Source organism: Colius striatus, chromosome Z (genome assembly GCF_028858725.1).
Source record: "Colius striatus isolate bColStr4 chromosome Z, bColStr4.1.hap1, whole genome shotgun sequence".
Lineage (NCBI taxonomy): Eukaryota > Metazoa > Chordata > Aves > Coliiformes > Coliidae > Colius > Colius striatus.
The window spans coordinates 4,928,602-4,945,507 of record NC_084790.1 but is presented as its reverse complement, the minus strand read 5'-3'; the positions used below and the strand labels follow the sequence as shown (position 1 = coordinate 4,945,507).

Below are 16,906 nucleotides of genomic sequence, written 5' to 3'. Positions count from 1 at the left end.
CTTCCTTGCTGCAGGAGGAGGCCCGAACTCGAGCTGGTGCCCAACTTGAGGGTCTGCATCACCCACCCGCAGCTGGATGAGCTCTCACAGGTCCCCACTGACAAGCCCAAGCTCATGAGCCATTGCCTCCTTGGTTACTTCTTGCAGAAGACACTGCTCTGGTTCTCGGGCACAGGGCAGCCCATTGCCCACACCACCACCAGCATGGAGCAGCCCCTGTACCTGCCCGTGGCTGTGGTCAGCGGGACAAGGGAGGAACTGTGATGGGGCAAGGGGACGGAGTCCCTCGTGCCACTCCTTGTCCTGTGTCAGCCATGGTGGTGCCTCAGGACGTGAGGCCGGGCTCAGGCCCCACAGAGAACGTCACATAACAGCCAGCGCAGCACATCCCAGGGACAGGGTGGGGAAGGAGTGAGCTGAGACCCCACGGGACAGCCACGGCCCCTCGGGGCAAACCAGGAGCTCCCAGACAGGGCGAGAGGACGTGCTGGGGGCGGTGGGATCGAGGCATTGAGCTGACAGAGGGGCTGTGGCTGCAGCAGTGGCCTGGCAGAGCAAGTGGCTCGGCCCCACAGCAGGAGAGCCCAGGGCCACGGCTCCTGCTGCGCTGGTGGGGTCGAGGGCCAGGCAGAGTGAAGCCAGGAGATGCCGGTGTCGTGGTGCCACTGGTGTCCACCCACAACCCAGGACTTTTCCTGTAACTAAGGTAGTTTACAGCGACATTTGGGATTCCTGTCAGTAAACCCCGCGGCCATCCCACCCACACAGAGCCTCACCCCTCCAGCTCTTTGCCACCCTGGTTGGCTCTGGCTGCACGTCTGGCTCAGGACAGAAAGGACCCTGGGTGGCACACACGGCACTGCATCTACCTCTGGTGACAAGATTTATTCAGCAGGTGCCCCCACAGTCCCTGAGGCAGATGAAGAACAAACAGCTCCCATCAACCGTCGTCCAGAAAACAACCTGGGGCAGTTTGCAGCTAAAAAATAAAGTGGATTTGTTTAACTTAAAAGCTTAAAAAATAACAAGCCGTATGTTTTGGGTGGTTTTTTTTGTTTTGTTTTTCGTTAAACACGTATTGACCACAAAAGCAATATAATCTATGATACAATGTACACTATACACAGGGAGCAGCACACGGGGGAGGGGAGGGGGCTGAACTCCCAAGATTCGTAAGGAAAAGCGCCACGTCACTCAGAAACGCAAAAACGGGGAGAGAAGAGACATCTGAGAGAAAAACAGAAGCAAAAAACCTCTCCAGTACTGGAAAAGAAACGTTGGGAGGAAAAGGGGGCGAGATGATGGGCGGCATCTTACGGAGGAATTAAATAAAGATTAAGAGAAGCACACAGGACCCAGAGTGCTGGGGAGCAGGGAGCGTAAGGCAACCATCTCCATAGAAAAAAGGGACCTTCCAAAGGGAGATAGAGATATTTATAGCTATTTATAGACTTTAAATATAAAGTAGGAATGTGCTATGGAGCCTCTCCCATCCCACTCGTGCCGTAGCTGGCCTCTCTGTGCCCAGCTCCTGGGCTTTGGGCCACCAACGGGCCACCCCACGGCCCTGGAGACCTAAAGGGAGGGTGGGGGATCCGCCGGGAGGGTCAGCCCCTCACTCCCTTTGCCAGGGGCTGCCTGAGGCGGTGTGTGGGAGGAAGGGCAGGCGCACGTCCCCGCGGCTCCTCTCCGCGGTTGGGGACGTCCAAGTGCGAGATTGGTGCGGGCGCGGCGCCCCGGCGAGGCCTGGCCACAGAGGTGGGGAGCTGTGGGGCAGCTCCCGGCCCTACAAGTTCTTGGTGACCAGGTGGGTTTTGTAGTGCTTCGTCAGGTGGTCGCTCCGCATGAAGCGCTTCTGGCACTGCGCGCACTCGAATCGCTTGTCGCCTGCGGGGAAGAGCAGCGGCGGTCGGACGTGGCACCCAGCATGCCACAGCCCTGCAGCACCCTCCCCCCCCAAAGCACCTTCATCCTTCCAGCAGCACCTTCTTTCCCCCAGCAGCACCCTCACCTACTGGCTTTTGTCCCTGCACTTCCCAAAACCAGCCAGTGGGGACAGCAGGGATTCCCCGGGGTGGCAGCGGCACCCCCTGCACCACGTCCACTCTTCAGCCCCATCCCTTCTCACATCAGCTCCATCCCCACCACCACCTGGGGACCTAAAGCCCCAGACACCCACCCCAAATCACAGAATCACAGAAGGGTGGGGGTTGGAAGGGACCTCTAAAGCTCATCTTATGCAAACCCCCTGCCAAAGCAGGTCCCACCTAGAGTAGGTCACACAGGAACGTGTCCAGGTGGGTTTGGAAAACCTCCAGAGAAGGAACCTCCACACCCTCCCTGGGCAGCCTGTGCCAGGGCTCCCTCACCTCAGCAGTGAAAGGGTTTCTTCTTACGTTGAAATGGAACTTTTTGTGTTCCAACTTATGTACATCAGCCCTTGTCCTGTCACTGGACACTACAGAAAAAGGTGCTGCCCCATCCCCTTGACACCCATCTTTTAAATACTTGTGAGTATTAATGAGATCCCCCTGCAGTCTCCTCTCCTCCAGACTAAACAGCCCCAGGTCCCACAGCCTTTCCTCCTCAAAGAGGTGTTCCAGTCCCCTGATCATCTTGGTGGCCCTGCACTGCCCTCTCCGGGAGTTCCCTGTCTCTCTTGAGCTGGGGAGCCCAAAACTGACACAGGACTCCAGACGAGGCCTCACCAGGGCAGAGTGGGAGAAGAACCTCTTAATCTGCTTCTCACACTCTTCTTGATGCCCCCAGGCTGCTGTTGGCTTCTTGCCCACGAGGGCACGGTGCTGGCTCGTGGTCAGTTTATTATCCCCCAGCACTCCCAGGTCTCTCTGCACAGCTGCTCTCCAGCAGGTCATCCCCAGCCTGGCCTGGTGCATGAGGCTGTTCCTCCCCAGATGCAGGACTCTGTCCTTACCCTTGTTGAACTTCATGAGGTTCCTCTCTGCCCAACTCTCAAGCTGGTTAAGATCCCGCTGAAAAGTCCCTCAGTCCCTCCCAGAAACTCAGTCAAATCACATGGACAACTTACAGCAGCCCAAGATCACCCCATTCCTCCGCTCAGCTCATCCCCCCTTGTCTACCACTGAGCTCAGGACCCTGCAGAGGCTGAGCCAGCACTCGGGGGCTGCCCCAGGGCAGGAAGGGGCCGCAGACCTGTGTGCGTGCGAGCGTGTCGCTGCAGCTCGTCGCTGCGTGTGAAGCGTTTCCCGCAGAGCACCCAGTTGCAGACGAACGGCCTCTCGCCCGTGTGCAGGCGGACGTGAGCGCGCAGCAGTGAGGTCTTGCGGAAGGTCCTGCCGCACTCGGGGATGTGGCAGATGTGCCTCTTCTTGCCTGGGTCCCCCGGCCTGGTGAGGAAAGGGGCGGGTGAGGCATGGGGAAGGGCTGGGGGCCCTGCAGAGCTGCCCCCCGGCCAGTGCCTTGCTCACCTCTTGTCGCTGTCCTTGCAGTTGGGGCAGGTACACGCCATGCGCCGCCTCTTCTCCCCGGGCTGAATCTCTCCCGACAGAGCTTGTTCCATCTGGAGCTGGATCTGGGTCGGGCTCAGGCCGCTGATGGTCAGGTTGTTGCCAGACACATTCTGCACTGTGAGCTGCTGCTGGCCTGAGGAGTGAAAGGAGGATGGGGAGGGAGGGTCAGGCTCAGCTCCCGGGGGGCCATGGCGCCCAACACCTCCATCCATGCTCCTCACGCGGGTCCTGCCGAAACCAAAACCCTCCAGAGACTGGAGCCGGGACAGCCCAGGGCACGAGGCCACCAGCCCCCCATGCAGCACGGCCCCAGCCCCACCACGTGCTGGTCCCCACGAGGGGCCGGTAAGTCCCTTTTTTCTGAATATACTGTGCGGTTTTTCAAAGTTTTCGGTTTGACCCTTCGGGGTGGGGAAAAACGGCCAAAGAGGAAACAAAAAAGAAACTTTGAAAAAACGTGCAATATATTGACCAAAAAAATGGGACTTACCCCGGACCCTAAGGGCTGCTCCGTGCTCGGGCGCTCGGGGAGGCAGCAGCCTGGGCCTCGCACAGCGCCCGGCAGCCATGTCAGGGCTGGAAAGAAGAAGATGGGGTCAGCGTCAGCAAGCGGGATAGTGGGTGTGGGAGGCAGCAGAGGAGGAGGAGGAGGAAGAGGGGGAAGAGGAGGAGGAAAAGGAGGGGGATCTGTCAGCAGAGCGAAGAAGGGAAGGCTGGGACAAGGGAGCGCAGGCAGAGCAAAGGTGCCACCGCAGCCACTGGCAGCGAAAGCGTGAGGCTGAGAGTCAGGGCAGCCCTTTGTCAGCGTGGCTACACCCAGGATTTCCCCAGGCTGAGACCTTATTCAACTCGTTTCATTCACAGGCAGCAGCCAGCAGTCCCTTTGTGGCCCACTCTTTGCATCGTGGTATACCACACGGCCGCACTGCAGGCAGCAGCACTGTCTGCCTGTGGCATCCCCCAGCACTCAGGGCTGGCCCCACATTTCCACACGAAGCAGCAATTAAACCCCTCTGGTAAGCAACACCGGCGAGGATGGCAGCCTGTGTTTTATGCTGACATTGTTCAGTTCAGCACGACAGAATAGCTTCAAGCTGCAAAAGCGAGCTGGGGCTGCTGCTGGCTCCTGCCGAGAGAGAAACTACCGCCCGGCTGCACATCTGTCTGGATCGGAAAGCAGATAAACTTCCCTCAGACAGACACAGCTTCCTCCCCTCAGCCCCCTGGGCCTGGGCTGGGGAGGGTTTGTGGGGCAGGAGGGGAGGGCAGAGCGGCTGCTGGGACACGTCTGTCCTGGTGATGCGGGGCCAGATGTGCACCAGGGCTGTTCGTGGTTCACGGGCCACTGGCTGAGGGCCGTGCCTGGCTGTGTTTGACTTAGGGGAGATACTTGCACTGTAGAGGAGAGAGACTGGGCTCACGCTCAGGGAACGGTGACGTGGAACCACAGAGCCTCTGTGTGAACGTGCCTCTCCCACTTTGGCTTCTAGAAGCCCAAAGCCATTGCACCCAGTGGATGCAAGGAGGTGTCCTGGCCCCTGGGGTAGGGGCTGCTGGCCCAGAAGTGCTGCAGGAGGCAAAACCCTGGTGCATCACATCCCTCTGCCTGCCTGGGCCCAGGCTCTCTGAAAAAAATGACACTCAACTGGTCACAGGGCCCAACCCATCCCCAGTAACAACCCTCCCTGACCCAGTGACCGGCATGGGCTCAGAAATACTTGGCAGAGCCACCACTGAGTCCCTGTGACAGGCTCAGGCCTCAGGGGAGCTGGAGACATTAGAATCATCAAGTGGTGGGGGTTGAAAAGGCCCTCCAGAGCTCATCCAGTCCAACTCCCTGCTAAAGCAGGTTCCTCTCGATCAGGGGGCACAGGAACGTGTCCAGGTGGCTTTGGAAACCTCCAGAGAAAGAGCCTCCACACTGTCCCCGGGCAGCCTGTGCCAGGGCTCCCTCATCCTCATAGCAAAGAAGGTTTTCCTTATGTTCCAACTTATGTCCATTACCCCTTGTCCTATCACTGGACACTACAGAAAAAAAGTGTTGCCACAACCTCCTGACAGCCACTCTTTAGGTACTTGTAAGTGTTGATGAGGTCTCCCCTTTAGCCCCAGCTCCTGCAGCCTTTCCTCATCAGAGATGCTCCACTCCCCTGATCATCTTGGTAAGCCCTGCACTGGCCTCTCTCCAACAGTTCCCTGTCTCTCTTGAGGTGGGGAGTCCAGAATTGGACACAGGATTCCAGAAGAGGCCTCACCAGGGCAGAGCAGAGCAGGAGTAGAACCTTCCTTGACCTCCTGCCCACACTCTCTTAATAGTCCCAGGATGCCATCGGCTTCTTGCCCACGACGGCACGTGGCTCATGTTTACTTTATTACCAACCAGCACTCCCAGGTCTCTCTCCACAGAGCTGCTCTCCAGCAGCTGAACCTCCAGCCTGTCCTGGTACAGGGGCTTGTTCCTCATTCAACATTCAGCCTCAGGGCCTGAGGGATCTGTCTACAACACCGCCACATCTGCAAAGCTGCAGCTCGGGGTGAGGGAGCTGCCTTTGTCCCGCCCTGCCTCCCTCCCTCCCTCCCTCCTTCCCTCTGCCCACCTCCACTGTTGGTGATGGTGACGGGCACGCCCTGGACCTGCACGCCGTTGATGTTGATGGTCTGCATGGCCTGTGCCGCAGCCGCCAGCTGCGCCGTGTTCAGGCTGATGATGCCTCCAGCCGGGGCAATCTTGGGCAGGGGACGTTCCTTCCGCGTGGCCAGTTTCTTGCTGCTGGTCCCTGTGCTGGAGCTGCGGAACACGGGGCTGCTGCAAGAGGTCCCAGACGGAGCCACTGTCATGGCTGAGCCTTCCTGGAGCAGCAGTGTCTGCAGCTCACCCGATGGCGTTTTGATGTAAACCTGAGGGAGGACAGGAGAGGAATGAGAGCAGCTGCTGGCGCCAGGCAGGCCCCTCTCCCACCCTCCTCACACAACCCTGGGGCAATGGTCACCCTCCCAACGTGGCCCTGGAGTAGATGGTTGCCCTCCCCATACAAGTCAGGAATCCAAGCCTGCCACAAGTCAAAGAGCAGTAGGAGTTGCCCAGGCATCTGAAGGCCCTTTGTGTGCCTCCTGAAGAAAGGTCCTTGCCTTGCATGGCAGCAAAGGGCTGCTCTGTCCCTGGTTCCCAAAGGCACAGTCCCAAGGGCTGTGACACTTGTCTCCAGTCCCAAGGGCTGTGACATTCGTCTCCAACCTCCCTCCATCTCCTGACAGCTTCTGAGCAGGCTAGCTGCTCCTGACCCTGCTGGTAACACAGCTGGGACACAGCATTCCTACAGGTCTTGTGAGAGCTGGTGGGCAGCAAGGGAGATTTCATACACCCTGGGGAGGGAACTGCTGTGTTCCCAACCTTTCCCAGGCATCAGAGAATCATAGAATGGAAAAGACTTTCCAGCTCGTGGAGTCCAGTCTCTGCCCTCACTCTGCCCAGCCCACCACTAACTCACAGCCCTCAGCGCCTCAGCTCCACGGCTTTGGGATCCCTCCAGGGCTGGGGACTCCCTCACCTCCCTGGGCAGCCTGGCACAGGGGCTCACACCCTTCTCAGGGAAAAAGTTCCTCCTAAAATCCACACAAGTGGTGCCTAAACTGGACGCCAAGTTGGGAATGTCTGGCGGCTCCCAAACCCTTCAGCTTTTGAAAGCCTGAAAAAGTGAAGGGCTCAGAGAAGCCCCAGGGCTCGAGGACGCAGGAGCCAGTACCTGGGTAGGAGTGGGTTCAGTGGTCTGGATCTGGAAGTTCTGGGAGGGTTTCTGGGGGACGGTAGGGAGGGTGGCGGAGGCGGCCTGGACCACGCGCAGGGCCTGCTGTGGGATCTGCACCACCTGCGGCTCCTGCTTGGGCTGCACCACCTGCACCTGCTGCACCACAGCTGGCTGGCCCGAGCCCGGGCTCTGCACGATCAGCAGGTTGTTGCCCGCCTGGATGATGTTCTCCGCCATCGTCTCTATTAACACCGTCTCCACCTGCTCGGCCACGGCCACAGCTGCCGGCTGGGCTGGGGACAGGCTTTTCTTCCGAGGCTTTTTGATGGGCTTCGTGGGGCTCTCGGTGGGGAGCTGAGCCTGAGAGCCCGGCTCGGTCACCAGGTTGTTCACAGGCAGGGTAAGAGTCACGTTGTTGCCACCGGCCAACTTGACCACGCCGCTTGTGCCCTGCACCAGGGAACCTTCTGTCTTGAGCACTGGAGCCGGTTTGATGGGCACGGGCTTGTGAGAGGAAGAGGAAGGAGTGAGGATGGCTTGATTTGTGCCAGGAATAATCTGGATCTGGTTGGTGAGGTTGGGCTGGACCTGGATGGTCTGCCCTGCAGTGCCCTGGAGCTGGGGCACCGCCTGGTACTGGATGCTGGCGGAGGAGCGGGTGCCTTTGTTGATGACAGTTGGGTTCTGGATGGCAAAAACCAGCTGCCCCCCTGGGTAGGAGGCGCCAACCTGTGAGCCCTGGATCTGGAAGAGGTTCCCTTTCGACGGCACGATCCCAAAGCTGTTCTTGCTGGAGCCCAGAGGGACAGGAGCGGGTTTGATGGGGACGAGCTTGCGAGGCGTTGGCTGAGGAGGGGCAGGAGGAGTCACAGCGGCTTCCACTGCAGGGGGACCGATTTTGCTACATGTCGCTGCGAGGAGGGCCAGAGGAGACGGCTGGGAGTCCTGGGGAGCCAGGGAGGAGATGGGCAAGTCAGAGACAGTGGCTTGTGCCCAACACCTGGAGCTCGAGTCAGCAAAGGGCACAGGCTACTGAAAGCAACCCAGTCCACACCAATCACAGAATCACAGAATGGTAGGGGTTGGAAGGGACCTTTAGAGATCATCTAGTCCACCCCCACTGCAGAAGCAGGTTCACCTAGATCAGGTTGCATAGGAACATGTCCAGGAAGGTCTTGAAGACCTCCAAGGAAGGAGCCTCCACAACCCTGGACAGCCTGTGCCAGGGCTCCCTCACCTGAACAGTGAAATAAGTTTTTCTTATATTTAAGTGGAACTTTTTGTGTTCCAGCTTCATCCCATTTTCCTGTTGCTGGCTACTATAGAAAAAAGGGATGTCCCAACCTCCTGACACCTAGACATTTATAAATGTTAATAAGATCTCCCCTCAGTCTCCTCTTCTCCAGACTGAACAGCCCCAGTTCCCGCAGCCTTTCCTCGTATGAAAGATGCTCCAGTCCCCTGATCATCTTGGTGGCCCTGCAATGGCCTTTCTCCAGCAGTTCCCTGTCCCTCTTGAGCTGGGGAGCCCAGAACTGGACACAGGACTCCAGATGAGGCCTCACCAGGGCAGAGTAGAGAGGGAGCAGAACCTCCCTTGACCTGCTGGCCACACTCTTCTTGATGCCCCCGAGGAAGCCATTGGCCTTCTTGCCCATGAGGGCACATTGCTGTCTCATATTTAGCTTATTATCAAACAGGACTCCCAGGTCTCTCTCGGCAGAGCTGCTCTTCAGCAGTTCAACCCCCAGCCTGTCCTGCTGCGTGGGGTTGTTCCTTCCCAGGTGCAGGACTCTGCACTTGTCCTTGTTGAACCTCATGAGGTTCCTCTCTGCCCAACTCTCAATGAGCCAGCCCTTATTACGGGAACTGCTTAATCACCGTGTTCCGTGTTCCTACAGCTCACCCTCATCACACCAGGACGGCAAACTCCCTTTCAATCCTCTGCCTACCTTCTTACAGGTCCTGTAAAGTTCTAAAGCACTTACAAGTCTGCTGCTATCTAACCCCACTACAAACACACCGGAGCATCATGGGCTGTTTTAATTGCAAGACCACCTTGTTACATGGTCTGCCAACGTGATTCAAGGGGTCCTGACAAAACACACCGCGGGAGAGGTGAAACAGCACCGAGGAAGGGTTGTGGTCGGCGCTGGTAACAGCCTGTGCCCAGCCCTCCTCCCGACGCTGTGGCGGAGGAGGAGGGGCCGGTGGGGCTGCGGGACCGTCCCTCCCCGGAGGGGAGCGGCGAGCCGGAGCCGTCCGGTGCCCCGCGCTCACCTGGGCGCTGGAGGCAGCTGGCTGCAGGTACTCGCTGGGGCTGACGGCAGCGGTTGCGGCCATGCTGCTGTGTCCTGATCTGCGAGGAGAAAGCAGAGAGAGGGAGGAATGAGACCAGGAGCAAAAGCTGAGAGTGTAGCTCCTCGAGGGACTCTCCCAGTGTCTCCCAAAATGTCACAACGCCCCTCCCTTCACGGCGGGGAGGGTGAGGCCGTACAAAGAGAAACCTCACCATCTCATCATCTTCTCCCTTCTTTTCCATTGACCCATGCTTGTCCCCAAAGGAAAACGCTGATTACAGTGTATGTACTCCTCTGCCTTCATCCCAGCACTGCCCAAACCCACAGGCACTGCACCCCCAGGGCTGACAGACCCGCACTGCCCTGCCAGGCTTCCCCCGGGGCTGACAGACCTCTGCTACCCTGCCAAGCCTCTCCCCAGCTTCAAAACAGAGGCAGGCATGGCCAGTGAGACAACCACTCCTCAGTTCCCAGACTGCTTGTTTTTCTGACTGGGAATCCAAAAAATCAAGAGTTTTGGTACAAAATCATGTTTTATGAAGGCTGGAAAAATATTGTTTCAGTTATTTTGGTACATTGTCAGTGTCTGAGTGTCTGTAAGTTACTACATAAATGAAAAAGAACACTTTGGGCAATGAAAAAGCTGGCAGCGCTGGCTGGCAGCAGGAGCTGGGGAGGGAGCCCACCCCTGCGGGCTGGGCACCAGGGAGAGGAGAGGGGTGGAGGACACAGGAGGGCGGGGAAGGCACGGGGTGAACAGCCAGAGATCCTCTGATGGCGTGGGATTGAGTGGGTTTTGCTGCCATCCTCTCTTGATGCTTCCCTCAGGGAGGGGTAAATTCACAATCTCTGATGCTCATGGCTTCTGCCACCCTGAGGCTGAGGCAGCTCTTGCCACCTGGGCAGCTGCAAGAGTTTCTCTTTGAATGTTTCAGACAGTGAAGCCAGGGAAAAAGACCCCTAAATCCTCACAGTTCGCTACAGCTTTTTTTTCTGGACTAGAAACACATTTCACCCTCAACATTCCCTTTGCCAAACTCCTCAGTCACCCCCACCCATAGTCCATCTACAGCTCAATACTTGGATAAGGTTTGCCTAGATAAGGTGTCAGGGAGAGCTTATCCGAGCTTGAATGCTCTTTATCACCTCTGCTGACAATGTCCTGGGAATTACAGACCAAGAACTGCAGCTGGCTGAGGAATAGGGAATAGAGGTCTCTAAAAGGGGGCTTTGGCATTTACAGACGCTTGGGTGGCAGAAGCCACGGGCAGCACTGGCAGAGGATGAGTAGCATGATGAAGATATGACGTCCCAGATGGTTTATAACTCATCATACCAGCCCAGCATTAATGGCCACGTAAGGACAGTGAGGTTGCTTTTTGCTACTTCCAGGGAGCCCGTCCCAAGACTGCAGCAGAGGGCAGGTCTCTGGCTCTGGGTAGGTGAGGTGAAGGTCTGGCAGAGACAGAGCCACAGTGGAACCCCTCCATACTGTCCCCAAGAGCTGTGGGAGACCTGGGGCAGGACAAGGGACTCCCCAGGTGGGGAAAGCAGATATGGAGTTTGTTTCAAATGGAAAAAACACCACACTCTGCAGCCCATCACTGTGAAGGCTCAGCAGCAGCGCTCGCAACAGGGGCAAGAGCCACCAGGCAAAGCTGAGGGGCACCAGGCCAGCACCTGACCTCAGAGAGGGTGAACTTGGCCTTACTTGGAGCAGCATCCGTGGAACAGACAGGCAAAAGGCACATCCACAGGGGGAAAATGACGGGATTCTTTGATTTTGAAACCATCAGGAGGCGCAGGAAGTGCATGTGCTGCTGTCAGTTGTCACATCTTATGGCTGGTAAGAGCCCTGCAGTAGCTGAGGTGGGCTTAGCCCCTGTCTCAAAGCTCAGGTGAAAGCCCTCGGCTGCCCCACACTCCTCGGCTGCCCCCTGGCTGGCCTGCACCCCTTGGCTGCCCCTCAGCTGCCCCACACCCCTGGCCATCCCACACGACACTGCTCACACCACACACATGCCTTATCCCCAGAACACAAAGCCTTTCACTGCACAGACAAGCACTAAGAAGCCGAGCACTTGGGCCATGGGCCAGGTCATATGGGAGTTGGGTGCCTGAGGGTGGGCAGCTCGACCCACACACCAGCACAGGCTCCACAGCTCCTCTCCAGGCACCACTGAGGCTTTCCCAGCCCTGCTGCTGCCCCCATGCCCATCAATCTGCTAGGAGAGCCAGGCCCTCCGGAGCCCCAGGTGCCTGGGATGGCACAGTATGGCAAGTACTTGCCCTTTTTCCTCAAAGCCTCTTGCTGTGGTAACCTCCCAGAGCTGAAAAGCCCCAGCCACTGGCACGCAGCGAGCCAGCCTGCAACAAAAGGGACACTTTCAGAAAGCTTGTATGGCTGCAGAAGTAGGGCAGCGCAGAGGATTAACAGCCCTGGCTGCAAATAGGAGCGAGGCTGAGCTAGGCAGAAAGACATGTACCAGGAGAGATCCCATCAGTCCAGGCAAGTAGATGAGGATATGAGGGGAGAAGCCCGGCACTGTCATCACGCTGTAAATCCCTGGCACGTTTTGCACTGTTTACGTCCGAGTCTGGCAGCGATGGTTTCACACCCCGAGGGTGTAACGTGGTACAAACCTCACAGCTCAGTGAAACCAGGCAGGTAACAAAGCTTCACCCTCCACCCACCTCCCTATACGGGGCCTTTCTGGACCTGCCCCGAGGGATCCAGAGCTGCCCTCCAGTCCCCTCTCACAGACACACGCCGCCTGCTCTGCCTTATGCACTTATCCATGCCTCACAAAGAACTTGCTGAGGCCTTTGGGTCCAGTTTGCTCCCCTGGAAAGCCCCAGCCAAGCCTCAAAGAAAGAGGACTCCTCTCTTAAGGCAATTAAAGAGCACTGATTCATGACACCCCTTTTACAGCCACCTCCTCTTCCTCCGCTTGTCACAAGCACAGTTTGGTACAGAAACCATCTCCCTACAGACTGGAAACAGCAGACTCCGCACCCCTTGCCTGCCTTCACCCCTGTAAACAGGGCAAAGCACCCTAAAATCCAGTGCTTTCTGTCTGGGGGAACCATTTCCTTTATCACATTCCTCCAACAACCACAACCGGGACTCGCTCCCGACACACGGACCCAGTGCCCCGTGACCAACCATCTGGATACTTCCTTCGAGGAGCCCTAAAAGAAAAACACAACACAACCACAAGAAAACCAACCCAAACCCCAAAGGGCAACGGGACTCGAGCGACGGAGCTATAGGAAGAGAAAACTTACCAACCGCGCCAGCCCCTGAGGCCCCATGTCCAGGCGGAGGAAGCGCCCGCTCGCAGCCGGCGGCACCCGCTGGCACCAGCACGATTGGTAGGTTTTGCTCAGAGGCTGCTCCTTCGCTGCTCACAAGAATTTTATTTACTTTGGAAACTGTGCCATTATCTTCATTATTCTATAAGAGATATAAAGGGGGAGAGATGGGTTGTGGTTTTGGTTTCTCTTTTTTTTCCCCACACACACATATACCCCTATTCCGAAGCCAGGACAAGCCCCGTCTCATCGGGGAGCTGTTAGGGAATTCTCTGCAGGCTTCCGGGTGAGTCTGAGACAGAGGCAAACACTGCTCAGAAAGTTCCTGTCAAGCCCCTCTGCCACAACCAACACCCCGTCCTGCAGCTCAGGCACATCTAAGCAGCTACAAAACTCCCTCTCTGGGCTGGGTGAGGGGCGGTCTGCAAAAGCTGCGTCTATTTCCGAGCACGATTTCAAGCCCTATCACCACAACACCCTTGTTGCCTTCTCACAGCCTCCTCTGAGAGAGAAAAATCTCACACCGATTCACAGACAGGCCACACACCATCGCCTAGGAAGATAAAACCCCAAAACACCCTTCCCATTCACCTGGCACCTTTGAGGGGGAGTGTGGGGGGGTGTGAACATGATCCTAACTTTCACCACTGGACAGACATGACCCGAGTTATCACTGATGTAATTAGCACCCTGAGCATGAAGGTGAACCACAGGCCCCTAAAATCCAAGAAAGACCTTGGCAACTGCATTAAACTGCTCAGGATTACCACGCAAAGCACAGTCATAAGGGGGAAAAAAACCCCACCCGATGGTCACAGTCCTATTTGTCACGGCCATGAACTCAAAGCTGGGCTCAAAGGAGCAAAACCACCTGTGGATTTACATATTAGCAGCAGGAAATCAAGCAACGTCTTAGAATAAACTGCCTCAGATCTCTGTTGGTGGTGGTTAAAGTCTTGGTCCGGCTCATAGGTGCCTGTGACTGACACTTGCCAACATCAGTTTCTTTTCTCCTTCCCCGATGCAGGGGGTGGGAGGAGGAGTAAATTCCGTGGCGCCTTGGCTGCGTTTAAGGAGGAGTAAGAGGAGGAGCAGCTGAACTAAAGGGAGCTAGGACAGCTGCACGGGAACTCCACGGAAGGGCCAGCCCTGGAGAGGAGGAAGCAACTCCCCGCAGAAGGAAATAGACGTTTTGAGGCAGCAAGCGGGTGGCGGGGCAGCCTCCTCCAGCATGACGACAGACCCAGCTGGCTGCAAACTCCCAGTGGCATTAACCTGCCTCCCCCCGAGGGACCCAACTCCAGTTGCACTGCGCGTCCCCGACAAGCAGCGAGAGCCGCCGCGCTCCTGCCCTTCCCTCTGCACCCGCAGCCCCGGGACGGCTCCCGGCGCCCGGCCCTGTCCTGCGGCCCCCGTACAGCCGCTGCCCGAGGGGAACGAGCCCCAACCCCTCCCTACATCCCAGCGACAGGAATGGGAAAGGGCCGGAACGTTCTCCGTCCCCAAACATCCCGCAGCCCCCTGCGTCCCTCCCCAGCAACTGCGGCACTTCCCGCCCCAGCCCCCAACCGCTGCCCCCGGCCCGCACGGGGCAACGCGCCCCGTCACCGCAGGGGAGCTTCCCAGGCCCGGGCACCTCCCGCGCCCGCTCCCCTCCGCCCGGGCCCCTCACCACGGGTACCCCCAACCCTCTGCGCTGCCGGGGCCGGGCCGCCCCGCACGGATACACTTCAGCCGGCCCCGGGGGACACCCCCCCCACTCTGCCACGTACCGGGGCACTCCCCCCGGCCCCGGGGTAGCCCCTCCCGGCGGCGGCGGCGGTCCCCGGGGAGGCGGGCCGAGGCGCCGAGCCCGCCCCCGACCGGGCCCCGGCGCCGGAAGCGCCGCCCGCCCGCCCGGCGCTGGGCGAGGGCGGGCCGCAGAGGCCGCACGCCCCTTCCGGGCCCGGCGCCGCCGCCGCGCCCCGCGCCGCCGCAGCCCGCCCCCGCGGCCCGCCCCCGCCGCGGCCCGCACAGACCGGCCCGAGCGGCGACGGCGGCTCCGACCACCTCACGGCGCCATCTTCCTCCTCCGGGGCTACCCGGGCACCGCCCTAGGTGACCCGCCTCTCGGCAGCCTCTCGGCCAATCCCCACCCGGCTTCCTGGTGCTCTGGCCAACAGGCGGCGAGATGCAAATGGCTGGCCAATCCGTCGCGGCTTTACCGCTTGATGGGCAGCGCCGCCGAGCAATAGGACCCGTGATGGAGTGACACCTCCGCCAATGGGCGCGGACATCCACGGTGACGGACGGAAGCGGAGACCCAATCAGAGGGCAGATCTGTGAATGACAGGGCCGCTGGCCAATGGGAGCGGGACCAGCCTGTCAAAGTCCTGTGACTGATTGACAACACTCCTGGCGGGGGAGGAGGGGGACCGCCAAGTGGGCGGGAGCCAACCGAGATGCTCCGCTTGATTGGTCGCAGGCGGCTTGATTGACGGGCTGCGTAGACAATGGGAGACGCGAGGCAGACGAGCTCGCCTTGCGATTGGCCGCGCTCTGTGTGGGGTGGGGGCCGGTGCCATGACGGCAGCGGGGTCCCCGCGGCGCCGGGGAGTCCCGGGTATCCCCAGGGGACCGTGTGTCCCCTGCAGCCCTTCCCCGCCGCTCCCGGGACCCCGCCGGCGCCGCGCGGGTGCCCCGGGGGCCGAGACTCTCCCCTGCGACCCCCCCAAACCCGGCGCAGGGTCAGGGCCTGCCGTGGCCCCGCGGTTGAGCCCAGGCCGGGCCTCCCGTCCGCTCCCCTCCTCCGGCGCCGATGGGGAAGCCGAGTCTGTCGGAGCGTGTCCCCCACCTCCCCGGCCCCGCAGGCTGCCGGGACGCCCGTCACCGTCCCCTCGGGTCACGGCTCACCGGGGGGCGGCCAGTGGGGGGCAAAAGCAGGGAGCGATGGGACCCTAAGCCTAGTGGCAGCCGGCCCCACCGCTTGTGAAGGACCCCGTCCGTCCCTCCCCGAAGGTGGGGGGGGGGCTGGAAGGGGTCGGGGTGCCCATGTCCCTCCAAGAATTGGGATGGTGGAGGGGCTTGGGGTCCCGAGCTGCTGCAGGGGGGAGTCAGGGTGCTGGGCTGCGCAGTTCCCATGCAGGGGTCAGGGACCCGCATATCCCCACCCCGAACTCCCCACAATCCCACCTCCAGGACCACCCACTACCCCACCACCACCACTCATGAGAGGGGGTCCCCGTGGCTCACACCCCGCGAACCGCCCCCTCCTCCCCGTGCCAGCCCTGCCAGGCCCCGGGGTGCCCAGCTGGCTCCAGCCCCCACGGGACCAGCACCTCCCACTGGAGCCAAATAATTGCTCGGTGCTTTGTTGTGCAGTGTCTATGGCCCCGGGGCCTTCATTTGTGGGAACTTGCTGTGGCGAGTGCCTCCCTTTTAATTACCTCCCCTCCTCATGCTCCTGCTTACTCACTGCCTGGCACCGGCGCCTCCGACCCGCGCCTCGGCCCCCGGCCCCCCACCACCTCACCTGGGGGTCCCGGCGGCACATCTCGAGGTGCAAGGACCGTGCTGGGGTGGACGGAGCAGCCCCCGTGCCTGGTTGGCTCATCCCGCTGCGGGGCAAAGCAGCCGCCAGCCCCAGCCCCGGCGCGGCAGGTGGAAGGGGAGGGTTGGGGCTGGGTGCCCGGCGGGGTGCTCTGGGTGGGGGCCGCCCACGGCCGCCCCCAGGACCCGACTGCGGCCAAAGCTCGTAAATGCTGCGGGAGGCACCGAAGCCACCGACGCTCCCGATGCTGCGTCTGCGTCGTCCTCCATGTGCCGGGGGCACGGGGACACACACGTGTGGGATGCAGCTGTGGAGTGGGGGTGCCTGGCCCCTGTACCCCACTTCTGACCCCGCAGCTCAGCACTGCGGGAGGGACACACTGGGGTCCCCATTCCTGCATCTCCACCTTCCAGGGAGGGAACCCCGGTGCAGGGGTCCTCACAGAGCAGGCTGCACCCCAGCCGTGCCGGGAAGAGGGGAGGGAGTGGGGATGGCCCGGCGGAAGGACCCCGGGCAGCAGGCGGC

The 16,906-nt window shown here is 59.9% G+C and overlaps 1 protein-coding gene across 5 annotated transcripts; it reads right to left on the bottom strand.

The window, feature by feature from the left end:
- Positions 1-895: 895 nt before the first annotated feature.
- LOC133628867 (transcription factor Sp2-like) lies at positions 896-14,977 on the bottom strand. 5 transcript variants are annotated; one of them, XM_062018745.1, is made up of 8 exons: positions 14,871-14,977; positions 12,826-12,994; positions 9,518-9,596; positions 7,235-8,182; positions 6,089-6,389; positions 3,450-3,624; positions 3,175-3,368; positions 896-1,887 (listed from the first exon to the last, which is right to left on the bottom strand). In XM_062018745.1, exons 3-8 carry the CDS (start codon positions 9,578-9,580, stop codon positions 1,787-1,789), a joined length of 1,782 nt encoding a protein of 593 aa, XP_061874729.1. In that variant the 5' UTR covers positions 9,581-9,596; positions 12,826-12,994; positions 14,871-14,977; the 3' UTR covers positions 896-1,786. The 5 variants fall into 5 exon arrangements, with proteins under 5 accessions (XP_061874729.1, XP_061874730.1, XP_061874731.1 ...); XM_062018746.1 differs by lacking the exon at positions 14,871-14,977 and adding an exon at positions 14,625-14,717; XM_062018747.1 differs by lacking the exon at positions 14,871-14,977 and adding an exon at positions 14,528-14,579.
- Between the last annotated feature and the right edge of the window lie 1,929 nt (positions 14,978-16,906).